This window comes from Nanorana parkeri, unplaced genomic scaffold, assembly GCF_000935625.1.
Source record: "Nanorana parkeri isolate BGI_ZX_2015 unplaced genomic scaffold, ASM93562v1 scaffold72, whole genome shotgun sequence".
NCBI lineage: Eukaryota > Metazoa > Chordata > Amphibia > Anura > Dicroglossidae > Nanorana > Nanorana parkeri.
The window spans coordinates 1,989,765-2,002,334 of NW_017306340.1; the positions used below are offsets into that span (position 1 = coordinate 1,989,765).

The 12,570-nt window shown below is 40.3% G+C and overlaps 1 protein-coding gene across 1 annotated transcript in view; it reads left to right on the top strand.

The window, feature by feature from the left end:
* The window catches only part of RALGAPA2 (Ral GTPase activating protein catalytic alpha subunit 2), a 291,675-nt gene that overhangs the window by 72,831 nt on the left and 206,274 nt on the right, over positions 1–12,570 (top strand). Inside the window, 4 exon segments of the mRNA XM_018576654.1 lie at positions 2,214–2,387; positions 4,250–4,384; positions 10,318–10,466; positions 11,919–12,030. Coding sequence (XP_018432156.1) covers positions 2,214–2,387; positions 4,250–4,384; positions 10,318–10,466; positions 11,919–12,030 — 570 coding nt within the window.

The following is a 12,570-nucleotide window of genomic DNA, read 5'->3' on the forward strand; positions in this document are numbered from 1 at the left end:
CTCAGTATACCGCGAGCTGTAGCTCGCGGTATACTGAGCTTAGGGTAACTGGAGGACGCTAGTTTGTGTCCTCCCGTTACCCTAAGGAGAACTATGGGAAAAAACGCTGACCCCATAGTTCTCCTTTAAAGCGGAACTAAAGTGAATGTTACTCACCTCCTTTCCAGTGCATGCAAGGCTCCAGAGTACATGCAGAGGAAAAGGTGCTGGCAAGCAGGTAAGATGCTTATATTGCAGAAGATACCTACAGAGTCTCTTCTGCAATAGAATTCAATAGGGCAGCAATTTTGCTTTTGAACACTAACATTCCACTTTATGCTCAGCAGAGAAAAAAATCATGTCTCCCGCCCTGCCAAATGCAGTTGTGTGTGGTAGAGCTGTTTAAACCTATAAACTCGCTGCACAGAAATGTATTAAAGCGGACCTTTACCCATATCTTTAAAATAACAACAAACACACCTTTAGAAAATGTTTAGTAATGACAATCTACACACACATACTTCTAGAAAATTGCCGGTTTTGTATCCTTTGCATATCTTATTTCTCTTTTATTTCCCAGTCTTCTGACAGTGGCCATGTTAACTAAGGGCAGACTACTTGCTCTCCTATTACTTCCTGGATTTCTGGCACATGTGACTAGGACATGTGACTAGGACATGTGACTAGGACATCATCTCAGGGGAGGAAAAAGTCCTTTCTCTGAGATCTCATGAGATTACAGATGAGATTTCCCAGCAATGCTCTGCTGATGACAAGCCAATCCCATTGTGCATTGTGTTGGCAAACTGCAGTCTTTTGTAGTTTCAAAGCAGGAAGCGAATGCTCTGCAAGTGCCAGTATTGCAAAATCACAGCATTTTACATCTGACATGTCTCTGTTATTATTAATCATCATACTTAGAGGGATGCATTGGTAGAATTTTGTTTTTTGAGTGTAAATGTCCGCTTTAAGCTGCAAGCATTGGGATAATTATTAGTTATGTCCTATTTCTTTCTTCAAAATACAGGACAGTACATACAGGTCGTGCTGCGAAGGGATTAAAGCAATTAAAAAGCCCTCACTCTAATCAGTGCATAGCAGAGTAAAGCCTTCTTATAACAGAAGGTATTCACATGCGTCATTTCATCACATATCCCAAAAATAAAAGGATTAGTATTCATTTCTGGACAGTAGGCAGAATCATGCAAATCATTGCATTTCTCCCCTGTGGCCAGATGCACATCCAGAACCACTGGTTTATAATGCCAATATAGCATAATATTTTAGAGACATTTATTGCAAACTGCATTCAGCGGTTTCAGGCTATTTGGGCCTTATTAGTTCAATGTTTACCTTGTATGATTTTACTGTTCTGTTGGATTCAAAGCCCTATTTCATAGATGCCTTGGTTTTCATACACTGCCATTAAGAAGGCCAAAGGGCCGGAAACATCTGTATGCAGTGGTTCTGGATGCATATCTGGTCATCTGGAAAAGCAATGATTTTCATGACTCCAACCATTCTCCTGAAATGAGGAATAATGCCCTTATTTTTGGTATATGTGAAGGGATGACGTATGAATACCTTCTGTTCTAAGACAACTTTACTGTACTATACACTGATTAGAGTGAGGACTTTTAGATTGCTTAAAATACTAAGAGCAAATAATTATTATATCTTTTATCGTTACGTAAAACACAACAGTACAGCCATCACCGTGATCAGTAGTAACTTAGTATTTATAGATGGAACTAGTGTGCTGTAATGTGTTCTAGTTTGCAAGGATTTTATTATGGGCCCTAAAGAAACATTACACATTGAAATGCTGGTTTTCCAATTGCTCAGGATGATGTTTAACTATGAATTATAATTTCTAAAAACACTTTATTATATTTAATGGGAACATATGCAAAGCAGGACAGAAACACCATGTAGTCTGACAAATTTACTGTTCACCTTGCAGCTCCTTTTTGTATATTCCCCCTTTTAGTGGCCGGGGGCTACACTCTGCATGTTTTAGATGTACATTTGGGTATAAGATGTGCAACTTGTTGAAGTGACAGCATGTCAAAAAAATTATCAAATATATTTTTTTCGAATGAGTGGAGATATGGATGTTTTGATAGAAAGCAGGAGTAAAGGGATAGTAAAATCACAAACAATCAAAAATGTATTTATAAATTGCTTGCAATCATTCAGATTGTTATCTCTGTGTGTTTGTGTCTTTTGTGTAGGCGTTCCTGTTACCAGCCTGTGATGTCTCTGCCACAAAAAAGGTTGTAAAAGTTTATAGGAAATGGATCCTACAAGAGAAGCCTATTTTCATGGAGGAGCCGTCACAACAATCTGAAAATCACATGAATGTGCCAGTTTTTGAGTCTACAGTCTCAGAGCATGATGGCAAACCGGTATGAATAGAGGACTGGAAAGCACTATGGTTTTAATTGTTTCCCGGGTGTACAGGTTCTTTGATGTTTGAGTTCACTCTAGCTTTTTCTTTTCCTTTTCAATACTTTTTTTTTTTTTGGCTTCCACACTGTAATACTTTGTAAGAACATAAATCCTTCTCTCTGCTCATCTCTGCTCAGCTCAAGCTGTTGTGCAGGGAGGTGAACAAAGTGGCATTGTCAGTTAAAGAAGTTCTTTACATACTATCATGGTGATCACTTAATCAGCAACCATATTGATTTCCGATTGTTAATCTCGGAATTGCAACAGTGACAGAGCAATTTTTGGAACTCTGCACATGCTACTTACTTTACAACTGGAAGCTATATGCGCATTCTAACACTGCAGAGTACTGTACCTAAGAATGTTAATATACACACTAGAGCTGCAGCTAACGATTATTTTCAAAATCAATTAGTTAGCCGATTATTAAGTTCGATTAAACGGTTAATCGGATTAAAAAAAAATACATCTGGCAGCGGCGAACGTGAGGTGGGGAGAAGGTGCGGCGCGCAGCGTGTGTGGAGCCGTAAACAGGGCCAACCAATCAGAAGCCTGATTAATCGATGATTGAAAAAGTTGATTAGTTGTTGCAGCCCTAATACACACTGCACTCATCTAGGGGTTAATATTATTAGTTAAGGCAGGAAACGGCCTGGTTGAAATGTTCTCATTTAAGTATTGTCTTTCAAAGCAATAAATCTTACAGGATCATCTTTTCATAATTTTATAAACAATCCAAATGCCCGCAGAGAGTATGGTAATCTGAAGCTGGGGGGTCACTCATGAGATCCCCAAAATTATGGTAATTGGTTTTGCAATTATCGATCACAGGAGATTCTGGTTAATTATTGGCCCTTCTCCTGCCCTTGCTCTTTTCTATTGGCTGTCAAACTCAATGGATGGGGGACCACCTTATTTAAAGTCAACCTTTGTGGTGAGAAATATGGATAGTGCAATTGCTGTCCTCACCTTTTTGGGTGCTAGGTCCCCTGTTGTCACACTGTTTACTGACATGAATGAAGTATGCAGTGTTCTGTCATACTACATGCTTGTTCTGATTGTGAAATTGTTGGAGGCAGAGACAGAATTAGCATCTCTTTAGTAAAAGGGCCATAGTAGCAGCCTTCACATTTCTCTCTGTACAGATTTCTTCTATTCAAGTTAAAGAGAAGTCCACCTGAAAATAAATATCTGTTTATGTAGAGTTGGAATACTGACAATACTCTTTTGTAAAGGTGCATAGAATTCCTGCTGTATAAATCCACATGTTTGTAGTTCCTCCACTGGTCTTTTCCTCATAACTTCATTAGCCTCATGTTCAGGAATGCCTCATTTGCAACACTGTGGAAGCAGTATGTGGTGGTGGTGGTTGTCATTCCACATGAAAGGGATATTTGTGTTATGAGTAGATTCTGGTAAGGATACCTTCTGTTTCCTTAGAGGACTCCAGTTGTGACATTTCATGGCTCTGTTCATGGTCACCCTGGAGGTTTTTTTTAATTCTTACTGCATTCTCTATAGTATAAAATGCATTCAAATCCCAGAAAGACAACAGCACTCCCTCATAGTGGCTACAGCACGGGTAAAGACGTGAAAATTGAAATCTAATGATATGGCTGGAATACACCTGGGATACAAGAAACTGTTAGGGGGTTCAAAAGATGACTTGTGTTTAGTAGTCTTTTTTTTTACTAGTAAACTGTGTTCTAAGATTGACTGGAAGCTGAAGCTAGTATTCCTATCGGAATTTGTCCTACTGTTTTATAAGTGCGTGCAGCGGGGTGACAGAACAATTCATTTGTGTTGACATTTGTTAAAGGTCTCAGAGCCGAGTGGACACAAACGATCATCGAGCTGGGGGAGGACATATTCTTTCACCAGCGCTGTGAGTCGGGGATGTGTGTGTGAAGATGAGAACATTGATGTGAAGGCCGGAGATCAGGCTTCTTTACAGGTAATAAGCACAGAGAACTATAATTTCTTATAATGTTATATATGCAGACATTGTAGAGAGCCGTAATGCCCTGGATGGTAGAGTAACCTAAAGTGTATTTCCACTTTTGCAGGCAAATTTGAGAAATCCCCCATTATATGTTTGGGTTCCTATTCACATAGTGTACCGAAAAATAATTTTTCTAAAATATTTCTTAACTTTTACATGTCTCTGTGTAGCAGGTCTTTGGACAGACTGTAAGCTTCTCTGTACAGTTTCATAGTGACAGGAAATTCTGTCTGTCTCCAAAGAAAGACAAAGCTCCCTCTCATTAACATAGAATGATTCTAGGTCTTTAACCCTTTGTTATGACAGTAATCAAATCTAGTTTACAACTGTTAATGCGATCCGCCAGCATAGTACAGACAGGGTTAATTAGGTTAAAGATTAAAGTAACACTAAACTTAGGAGTTAAATCTTAAAATGCATTCCAGTACTATATAAAACTATAAACAAAAATGTATCTTATTTGTGTATCACTCAGCTGTAGATCCTCAAATCATCTCTGAATTGGTGCTGACACTGTCCTTCCTTCTGGAGGGTGGCTACTGAGACGCCACAAGCTGGAACGGATCCCAACATTGCTGTCGAGATCCACCCAGCTGCTGGATTGACAGCTGGCTCTGCCTATATAGAGGCAGAGCCAGCTGTACCCGCCCCCTCCCCCGTCAGTTCCGCCAGTCAGCGCTGGAGGATCGGACAGGGCAGGGAATCCCTGCAGGGCGCAGTGAGTAACAGTCAAGGCTCTCTGCAGGGAGATGATCAAGAAGTGAGCAAGCGCCGGTATGCGTTTGCTCACTTCCCGATCTACTGAGCCGACCTGTGACAGTTTCATTGTCACAGGTCGGCTCAGATTATGAGGTTGAGTGAAAATCACTTGCCTCATAATTCTCCTTTTAACCCTATTGAGAATCTTTGGAATGTGCTGGTGAAGACTACACAGTGATCCGACTCTCCCATCATCACTATAAGATCTTGGTGAAAAAATGAATGCAACTCCGGATGGAAATACATTTTGTGACATTGCATAAGCTTATGGAAACGATGCGACAGTGAATGCGTGCCGTGATCAAAGCTAAAAGTGTACAATGAAATATTAGAGCTTGTGACTTTTGTTTTGGCCAGGCAGTGTATTTTAGTTGTGTATCTGGCTGTGTATGAGCTTGCCATCAGCCTACATCTATTATCTGTATAGCATAGTTAGACTCTAGATGTGCTAGACTCTAGATGTGCTAGTTAGACTCTAGATGTGCTTGATTGATGTATGCTTGTCATTGCTGTATTGTGCGCTGTTGTGAACAATGTTAAAGTGACATTAAACCCTCAGATTTTTTTACATAAACCAATACTGTAATGTGTGCCTTACTGTAATCCATGGTTGTTTCCCTTCTCTTTGCTGCTCCTTTTAAATCCTCATGTCTTCTCATGCTGGGCAGAACTTCCCTTTGCAGCTGAGTGCCTCTTCCTGTAGTGCTGGCTCAGGTTGCAAACCTACACACAGACACCATGTATCAATTTCAGAGACAAGGCAGTCTGCTGCAAAACAGAAGTTCTGCCCAGCATGAGAACAGATACAGATTTAAAAGGAAGAGCAGCAAAGAGAAGGGAAACTACCATGGATTACAGTAAGGCACACATTACAGTATTGGTTTATGTTAAAAAATCTGAGGGTTTAATGTCACTTTAAGGCCAGGGTTGACAGGCTTTGGGTTTTTGGCGATGGTATCAGTGTGACATCAGTTTGTGATGCTTTGAAGATCATTCAGAATTCATGGACAGGTACATTCGACCTGCAGTTGACCGTCGTTCGGAGCTCAATTTCGCCTGCTTTGCATTCATGCAGACTGGGGAATGCAAATCCTGCTTCAAGCAAAACAAGCAGGATTTGCAGTGGAAAGCAAGCACTTTTCATGTCAAGTGTGCCCAGTGCCTTTTTTATGTTTTTGATGCTAGGCTAAAACATTACATTCAATTTAGTTTGTTTTGCAGATCAGTTAGTCTTTTTTCTTTTTCTTATAAGTACAGGTAGTGGTAGAAATTACTGATGTATACATTTATTTGGACATATATGTTCGCAAAAGTATTATCTCCCTGTATATTGCTCAAAGGGCACTTGTGGATGACCTACATAAGAGGTCACCTAACCCTCCCTGTGCCTCTGTCAGGTTTTTATATGGGTAGGGCTCTCCTGTATCCATGTTTGCTTGGCTATTATGCCAAGCAAAACACCTTAGTAGGACTATGCTATTGAGATTGATTGATTGTGCTGCATTTGGCAAAACTGACAAGTGCCAGCCGATGAAACTGGAGCAGGGCAAACAACTCATCCTATTAGTACAAGTCATTGTGTGGATCTGATTGATTTATACATGATTTATGTTTTATTAACCTTCTAATAATAATTATGTTTTTGTTAGAATGATCACTTCTTAGGAAGCAGCATTACAGTTCTTGTATCCTGTTAAGTAATTTGACTTTCTTCACATCCATACATGAAGGAAACACATTTTGAGGGTCTATGAAGAAACTTCCACTTTAATAACCGCAAGGACATAAATTCTGAAGGAAGTGCACTTTGAGACAAACATGTCATAGAAAATTAATCATCCATATTTTTACAAAATGTGGCAGTGACACAAAACTCAGGAGTTCAATCTTAAAATGCATTAATGTACCTTTAGGCTCTGTTCACAACTAGACGTATCGAATATGCGCGTTTGTTTTGTAACGATTCGCAGTAAAAAAACGCGCGACATACGCGCGTTTCCACGGGCTACTTTGCTGTATCCCAATGGAAACGCGCAACAAAGAAGCTCATGTACCTTTTCAGGCATAGGCCGTTTTGTAGCGCGTTCAGACGGGCTGAAATACGGCAAGGTGTGAACCATACCCATAAAAAACAATGGGATTTTCATGTTTGAGCATTTTGTAGAGCGTTTGTAGAGCGTTGAACGCGCTACAAAACGTACAGGTATGAACCAGGCCTAACTATTATCAAAAATGTATCTTATTTGTATATTACGCGGCTGTAGATCCTCCAATCATCTCTGAATTGGTGCTGACACTGTCCTTCCTTCTGGAGGGTGGCTAATTTTGTTCCTCATGGTTCCTGTATATGCTGTAAAATATCAGCCGCTCCAAGCTCACTCCTGTGAAGGACCTCAATATCAAGTTTAGTTTACTCATTTGTATTGAGATTTTAGTCCACCACGGGAGGGAGCTTGGTGAGGTGACTTTACAACACAGGGACCATGGGGCACAAAAGTAGCCACCCTCCAGAAGGAAGTACAGTATCCTCACCAGGGCCATCTTTAAAATTAATTGGGTCCTGGGTAAGATTTTGCTGATGGGCCCCCACAACCCTGCAACCTCCATGACCTACCCCTCACTTCCTGACCCAGACCCCCGTATCTACCTACATCACCTTCCCCCTCCACACAATAAACTCAGGACTCTATAACGCAACAAATTCTGGACTCTGCAACACATTGAATGATCATCGCCTCTGAATGATTGTTTATTCACTTTCAGCATATCCACATTCCCCCTGGTCCTCCTACATTTAGTGTCTACATACATTTTACACATACACTCCTACATGCAGTTATCCCCTACCTCCTTGGCCAGTCTGCCTGCTCATTATCGGCAGCCTGCTCAACCCGTGCACTGTGAAGACGTCCTGCCTCTGACACAGCCCTCACTACACACAGCGGGAGGACAAAGCAAGGCAGCTGCTGTGAGGGGAGCGCACTGCTGTCAACATGCGGGATGCAGTCCCCCGGCCTACTCTGCCCCTGCCACCAATGGTGGTGGTGCTGCTGCTCTTCTGTTTGCCGCTCTGGGCGAGAGCGGCATCTACAGCCGAGTGTTACACACATAATAAAACATTTGTATTAATATTTAAGGTACTTGAATGCATTTTTAAGATTTAGGCCACTTCAATGAACCCCACTAATCATCACACTGCTTATTTCTTGCACTGGTAATAGCCAGTTAATAAAGGAATCTGCAAAGCTGAGCCAACTGGACTAACTGAGCAGAGTTACCAATCATATCTCTTTGACTGAAGTTATGTTTTAAGCACATAAAATAAAGTCTTACACCATTCATTTACATTGGATATGGGAACAGCTTAGAATCCATAGTTACATAGTTACATAGTATTTGAGGTTGAATAAAGACATTAGTCCATCAAGTCCAACCTATTAGGATCTCATTCTAGGAGTACCCGTACCCCTGTATATTACGGTCCCTATGTCAGGTATGTTTTATCTTTTGCTATCTGTGTCACCATTGAGGAGATTTCCCTTCACTTCATGATTCACAATGGTCACCAGGATAAATTTCAAGGATAGATTTCCCCAATCGGCATACAGACAGCGGTAGAAACCCTAATAGTAAATAAAAGTAATTCACCGACACACACTTGAAGGGTTTTTAAAGTATTGATATGTTTATTCAATACCCAATGTCACATACTGTCATACGGTGCTAACGTTTCGGTCCGCACAGGGATCCTTCATCAGAGCGACAGTGACGGTTAACATGCAGGTATAAATACACATCAATCCAGGTGCAAACAGACAGCCCAGGACATCATAACGACGTAATTCCCGACAAAATTCAAAAAGATAGACACACCCACATCAACACAGAAGAATTCTATTAGCATTGTGGTTTTGAGACCGTGGCAGTGCGAATGGGATTTGGACTTTGTTATCAGTAGAAACCAGACAACAGTTTTAACCCTGTCACACTGTATCCAAAAACTAGAAAAAAAATACATTTCTTTAACTTTCATGGCAGCATAATTCACCGGCACATGCATAATAGCAGCTGCTAGAGAATAAGGATGAAGGTCAGTTTGTTGTACTTATAATAGTTCTAATAAACTCTTTCCAAATGCACCTTCCAGTTTACTTTTATTTTTTTGTATGTTGCTATTTATTTTACCAGTTGTGGTTACTGGGATATGTACTTCATGAAATTACACAGGGCATGTGTAGCGCAACCTTCCTCCTTCCACATTGCTGCCCCCCTGCAATTGTTGGCAATTCCTGGCTGCCAAAATGACAGCCGGTAATTGTGTTATGCAGCAGCTATTACATCTGCTGCTGTCAAGAAACTGACCTCTTGTCCCAGAAATCATTGTTAGTTGGTATTTACTCTGTTCAAGTACATCTGTAGGTCAAAGGCAAGGGCTTCAGTCTGCATATGATGTCAGTTAAAAGCTGAACTCCATGATATTATTACATTTTCCACAATAGTTTCCTCCCCTTGCTCAATAAAAACAAATGCTTTTCTTTCATTTATTTCCATTTGAGCATGTGCATTCAATGTATTTTATGCATTTTGTTAACCTGTAAAAGCCTCCCTTGTGTAGACATCAAAAAGCCCTAAAACGTCTGCTGGGCCCCCTGCAATCTTGGCTGTGATGTCAAAACCCCCATTCAAGTGACATTGTATAGTATTTCCCTTCCCTACTCCCCCAGCTGCTCCACGAAAAGTTATGTAGGGATTAGAGGAGTGGTGAAGGAGCTAGGCCAGCAGACACAGCAGTTACACACTACCAAAAAGAGGAGAGGGCTGTGATGTACAAGGATAGAGGGGGCTGTGCTAGGGAATTTACTCTTGCAGGAATAGTCAAGTTTTCTAGCAAGTTTAGAGGCATATTGTAAGTAAATAGAAAATAGTTTATAGGAAGGAAGAACACTGCCATAAGCATTTCAAATACTTGATATTTCTGAGTTCTTTACCTGCATTTTTAGTTTGCGACAGGGCCTCTTTAATGCAGCATCTTCCGTTTTTATAGCATTACCTTACATTTATAATTGGTTTGAATTTTCATCAATGTAACTGCGAGTAGCATGAATTAAATCCTTGTTTATTTCTAGGTCTTCTTGACAAACTCTGCAAACGTTTTCCTGCTGGAGCCATGTCCTGAAGTCCCGTTGCTTTTGGAAGAACAAGTGGAAGCCTGCAAATCCGTTTTAAGTATTTACAGGCGGATGATCATGGACCTTGCAATGGATAAAAAGACCTGGTAAATTTTTACGTCAAATAAATGGATTTAGACCGTGTACTATAGATCATTTATAAGCCAAAACATTGAAATCATTTTTTGGTAGAGTAATTCTGCAATACTGCAGCTTATTTACTCCGCTGCAATGGGATACATTTGGAGATGTCTGAAGTAGAAGACTTGGAAAGCTCTAAAAGACAGTAATGGGTTGCAGCGAGTGTATATTCAGTCTACAAGTCCTCGTTTATCATTTTTGGTTATTTAAACAGTTGTCTCCCCTCGCCTGTTTTGTGAAACACACAGTTCTGTATTATCTACAGTTCATTTAAAGCCATTAAAATAGATGCCAATATGAGTGAGGTGTACTTTGTCAGGTTTCGGACCTTTCTGATGTTTGTTTTCAGTTTGTTCAAATGTGACTGATGATAGAGCAAGGCGCACCACGTTTCTTCTTTTAAACCATTCTTTTCATCAAAGGGATGTTTTTCGAAGCCACCAAGCAACAAACATCTATTTACCACCTAGCAGTGCCAAGTTATCAGGCTTTTATATGTTTCCAAGATGTGTCTTACTGCAGATACTAGACACTAATTCCTGAGCCAACTTCACAGACCACAAATCCTACATTTCCCTATCTGGCCAGTCAGATGTTCATATCAGCTGCCAATTTCCTTAATTTTATTTTTTTTCCCTTCAGAACCTTTTACATTTCTTTTTTTCAAATCCTATTTAAGTTTTCCTTTTGTTAAAGTGCACCAGCTACTAAAGGCTTGTACTCGCAGCCATTTTGTAGGCCAACCTGTATTGGAAGGATTTGCTTATGCTGTATACATTATCTATATGGATGGATTTTTTAAACAGAGTATGGACATGAAAAAATAAATGGTTTCCTGTATGCAGAATTTTGGGTGTGGGCCATTCAGGTCAACTGAATGAAATCCTTAAAGCCCATTTCCACCTTAGCAGAGGTATTTAAAAAAAATCATGCCAGCAATGTACACCAAGTGTACATGAAGCAGACATATGCAGTTGCTGTATATGAACACAGAAACTTACATTTTTTGTTAGGTTTTCTCTTTCTATCCTCATGGAAATAAATGCCTCCTGTTTAGCAATACTGCATACCGAATGTACTATACAGTACTGCTCTTTTCTCTTAAAATCTCAGTCTGGTCAAACTGATTGAAAGGGTGAATCTCCCTAACAGGGATCCAGACAGCAATAAAAACCTGACCGGTGTTCTAATCCCTCTTCACTGTATCCACAATTGAAATAAAAGTTGCAATTCAATAGCCCATTAGCAGAAATGCTGATTACATTTTCTGTTGTACATTGGCTATAGTTATGGTGAATTCTGTGTATAAAATACAGCCTTGAAAACATGGAACAGCAAGAATGTAAAATGTAAAAGTGAATAGCTCAGACTGCCGTCCTCTTCATTTTACTAACAGATCTTTTGGTTTGGTTGCACAGGGAGCAGATGCTGCAGATACTGCTGAGGATAACAGAAGCAGTTGTTCAGAAACCAAAGGAACCCTCAAAAAAGGACTTGTTTTCTCAGGATCTCGCTGGTGTTTTATTCCGGGTAGGATACACATATTGGGTGTCTTATCTCAAACCTTTCTTCAGAATAGTTTTCAAGCAGCAGACCTGGAGGCATCATTTTTTAGTGCAAAATATTTTCCTAAATAAAGATCCATTCTGCCCCATACCGGTCACATGGATTCAGTAATCCAATGTAATAAGATAAATAAAATCTGATTATTTCTCTCCGATGGTCGGCTGCTGGCAATACAGACTGTTTTATTGAAGACTTTTCTAGTGAGACATGTTCTCTTTTTTTTTAATGAAAAATGTATGATTTTTTAAAGGAGAATTATGGGGAGAGTGAAATGCACTCATCCGCATAATTAGAGCCGACGTGTGGCACTGCAGATGTCACACGCAGGCTCTATAGATTAGAGCAATCCACTGATCACTCAGTTCACAATCTTCTCCCTGCAGAGAGCAGTGGCTGTCGGTCTCCGCTCCACACAGGGATTCACCCTCCCCTCTCTGCTCCTCCAGCACTGAATGGAGGAATGGACTGGGGAGGGGGTGGGCAGGCAGAGCCAGCTGTCTGTCA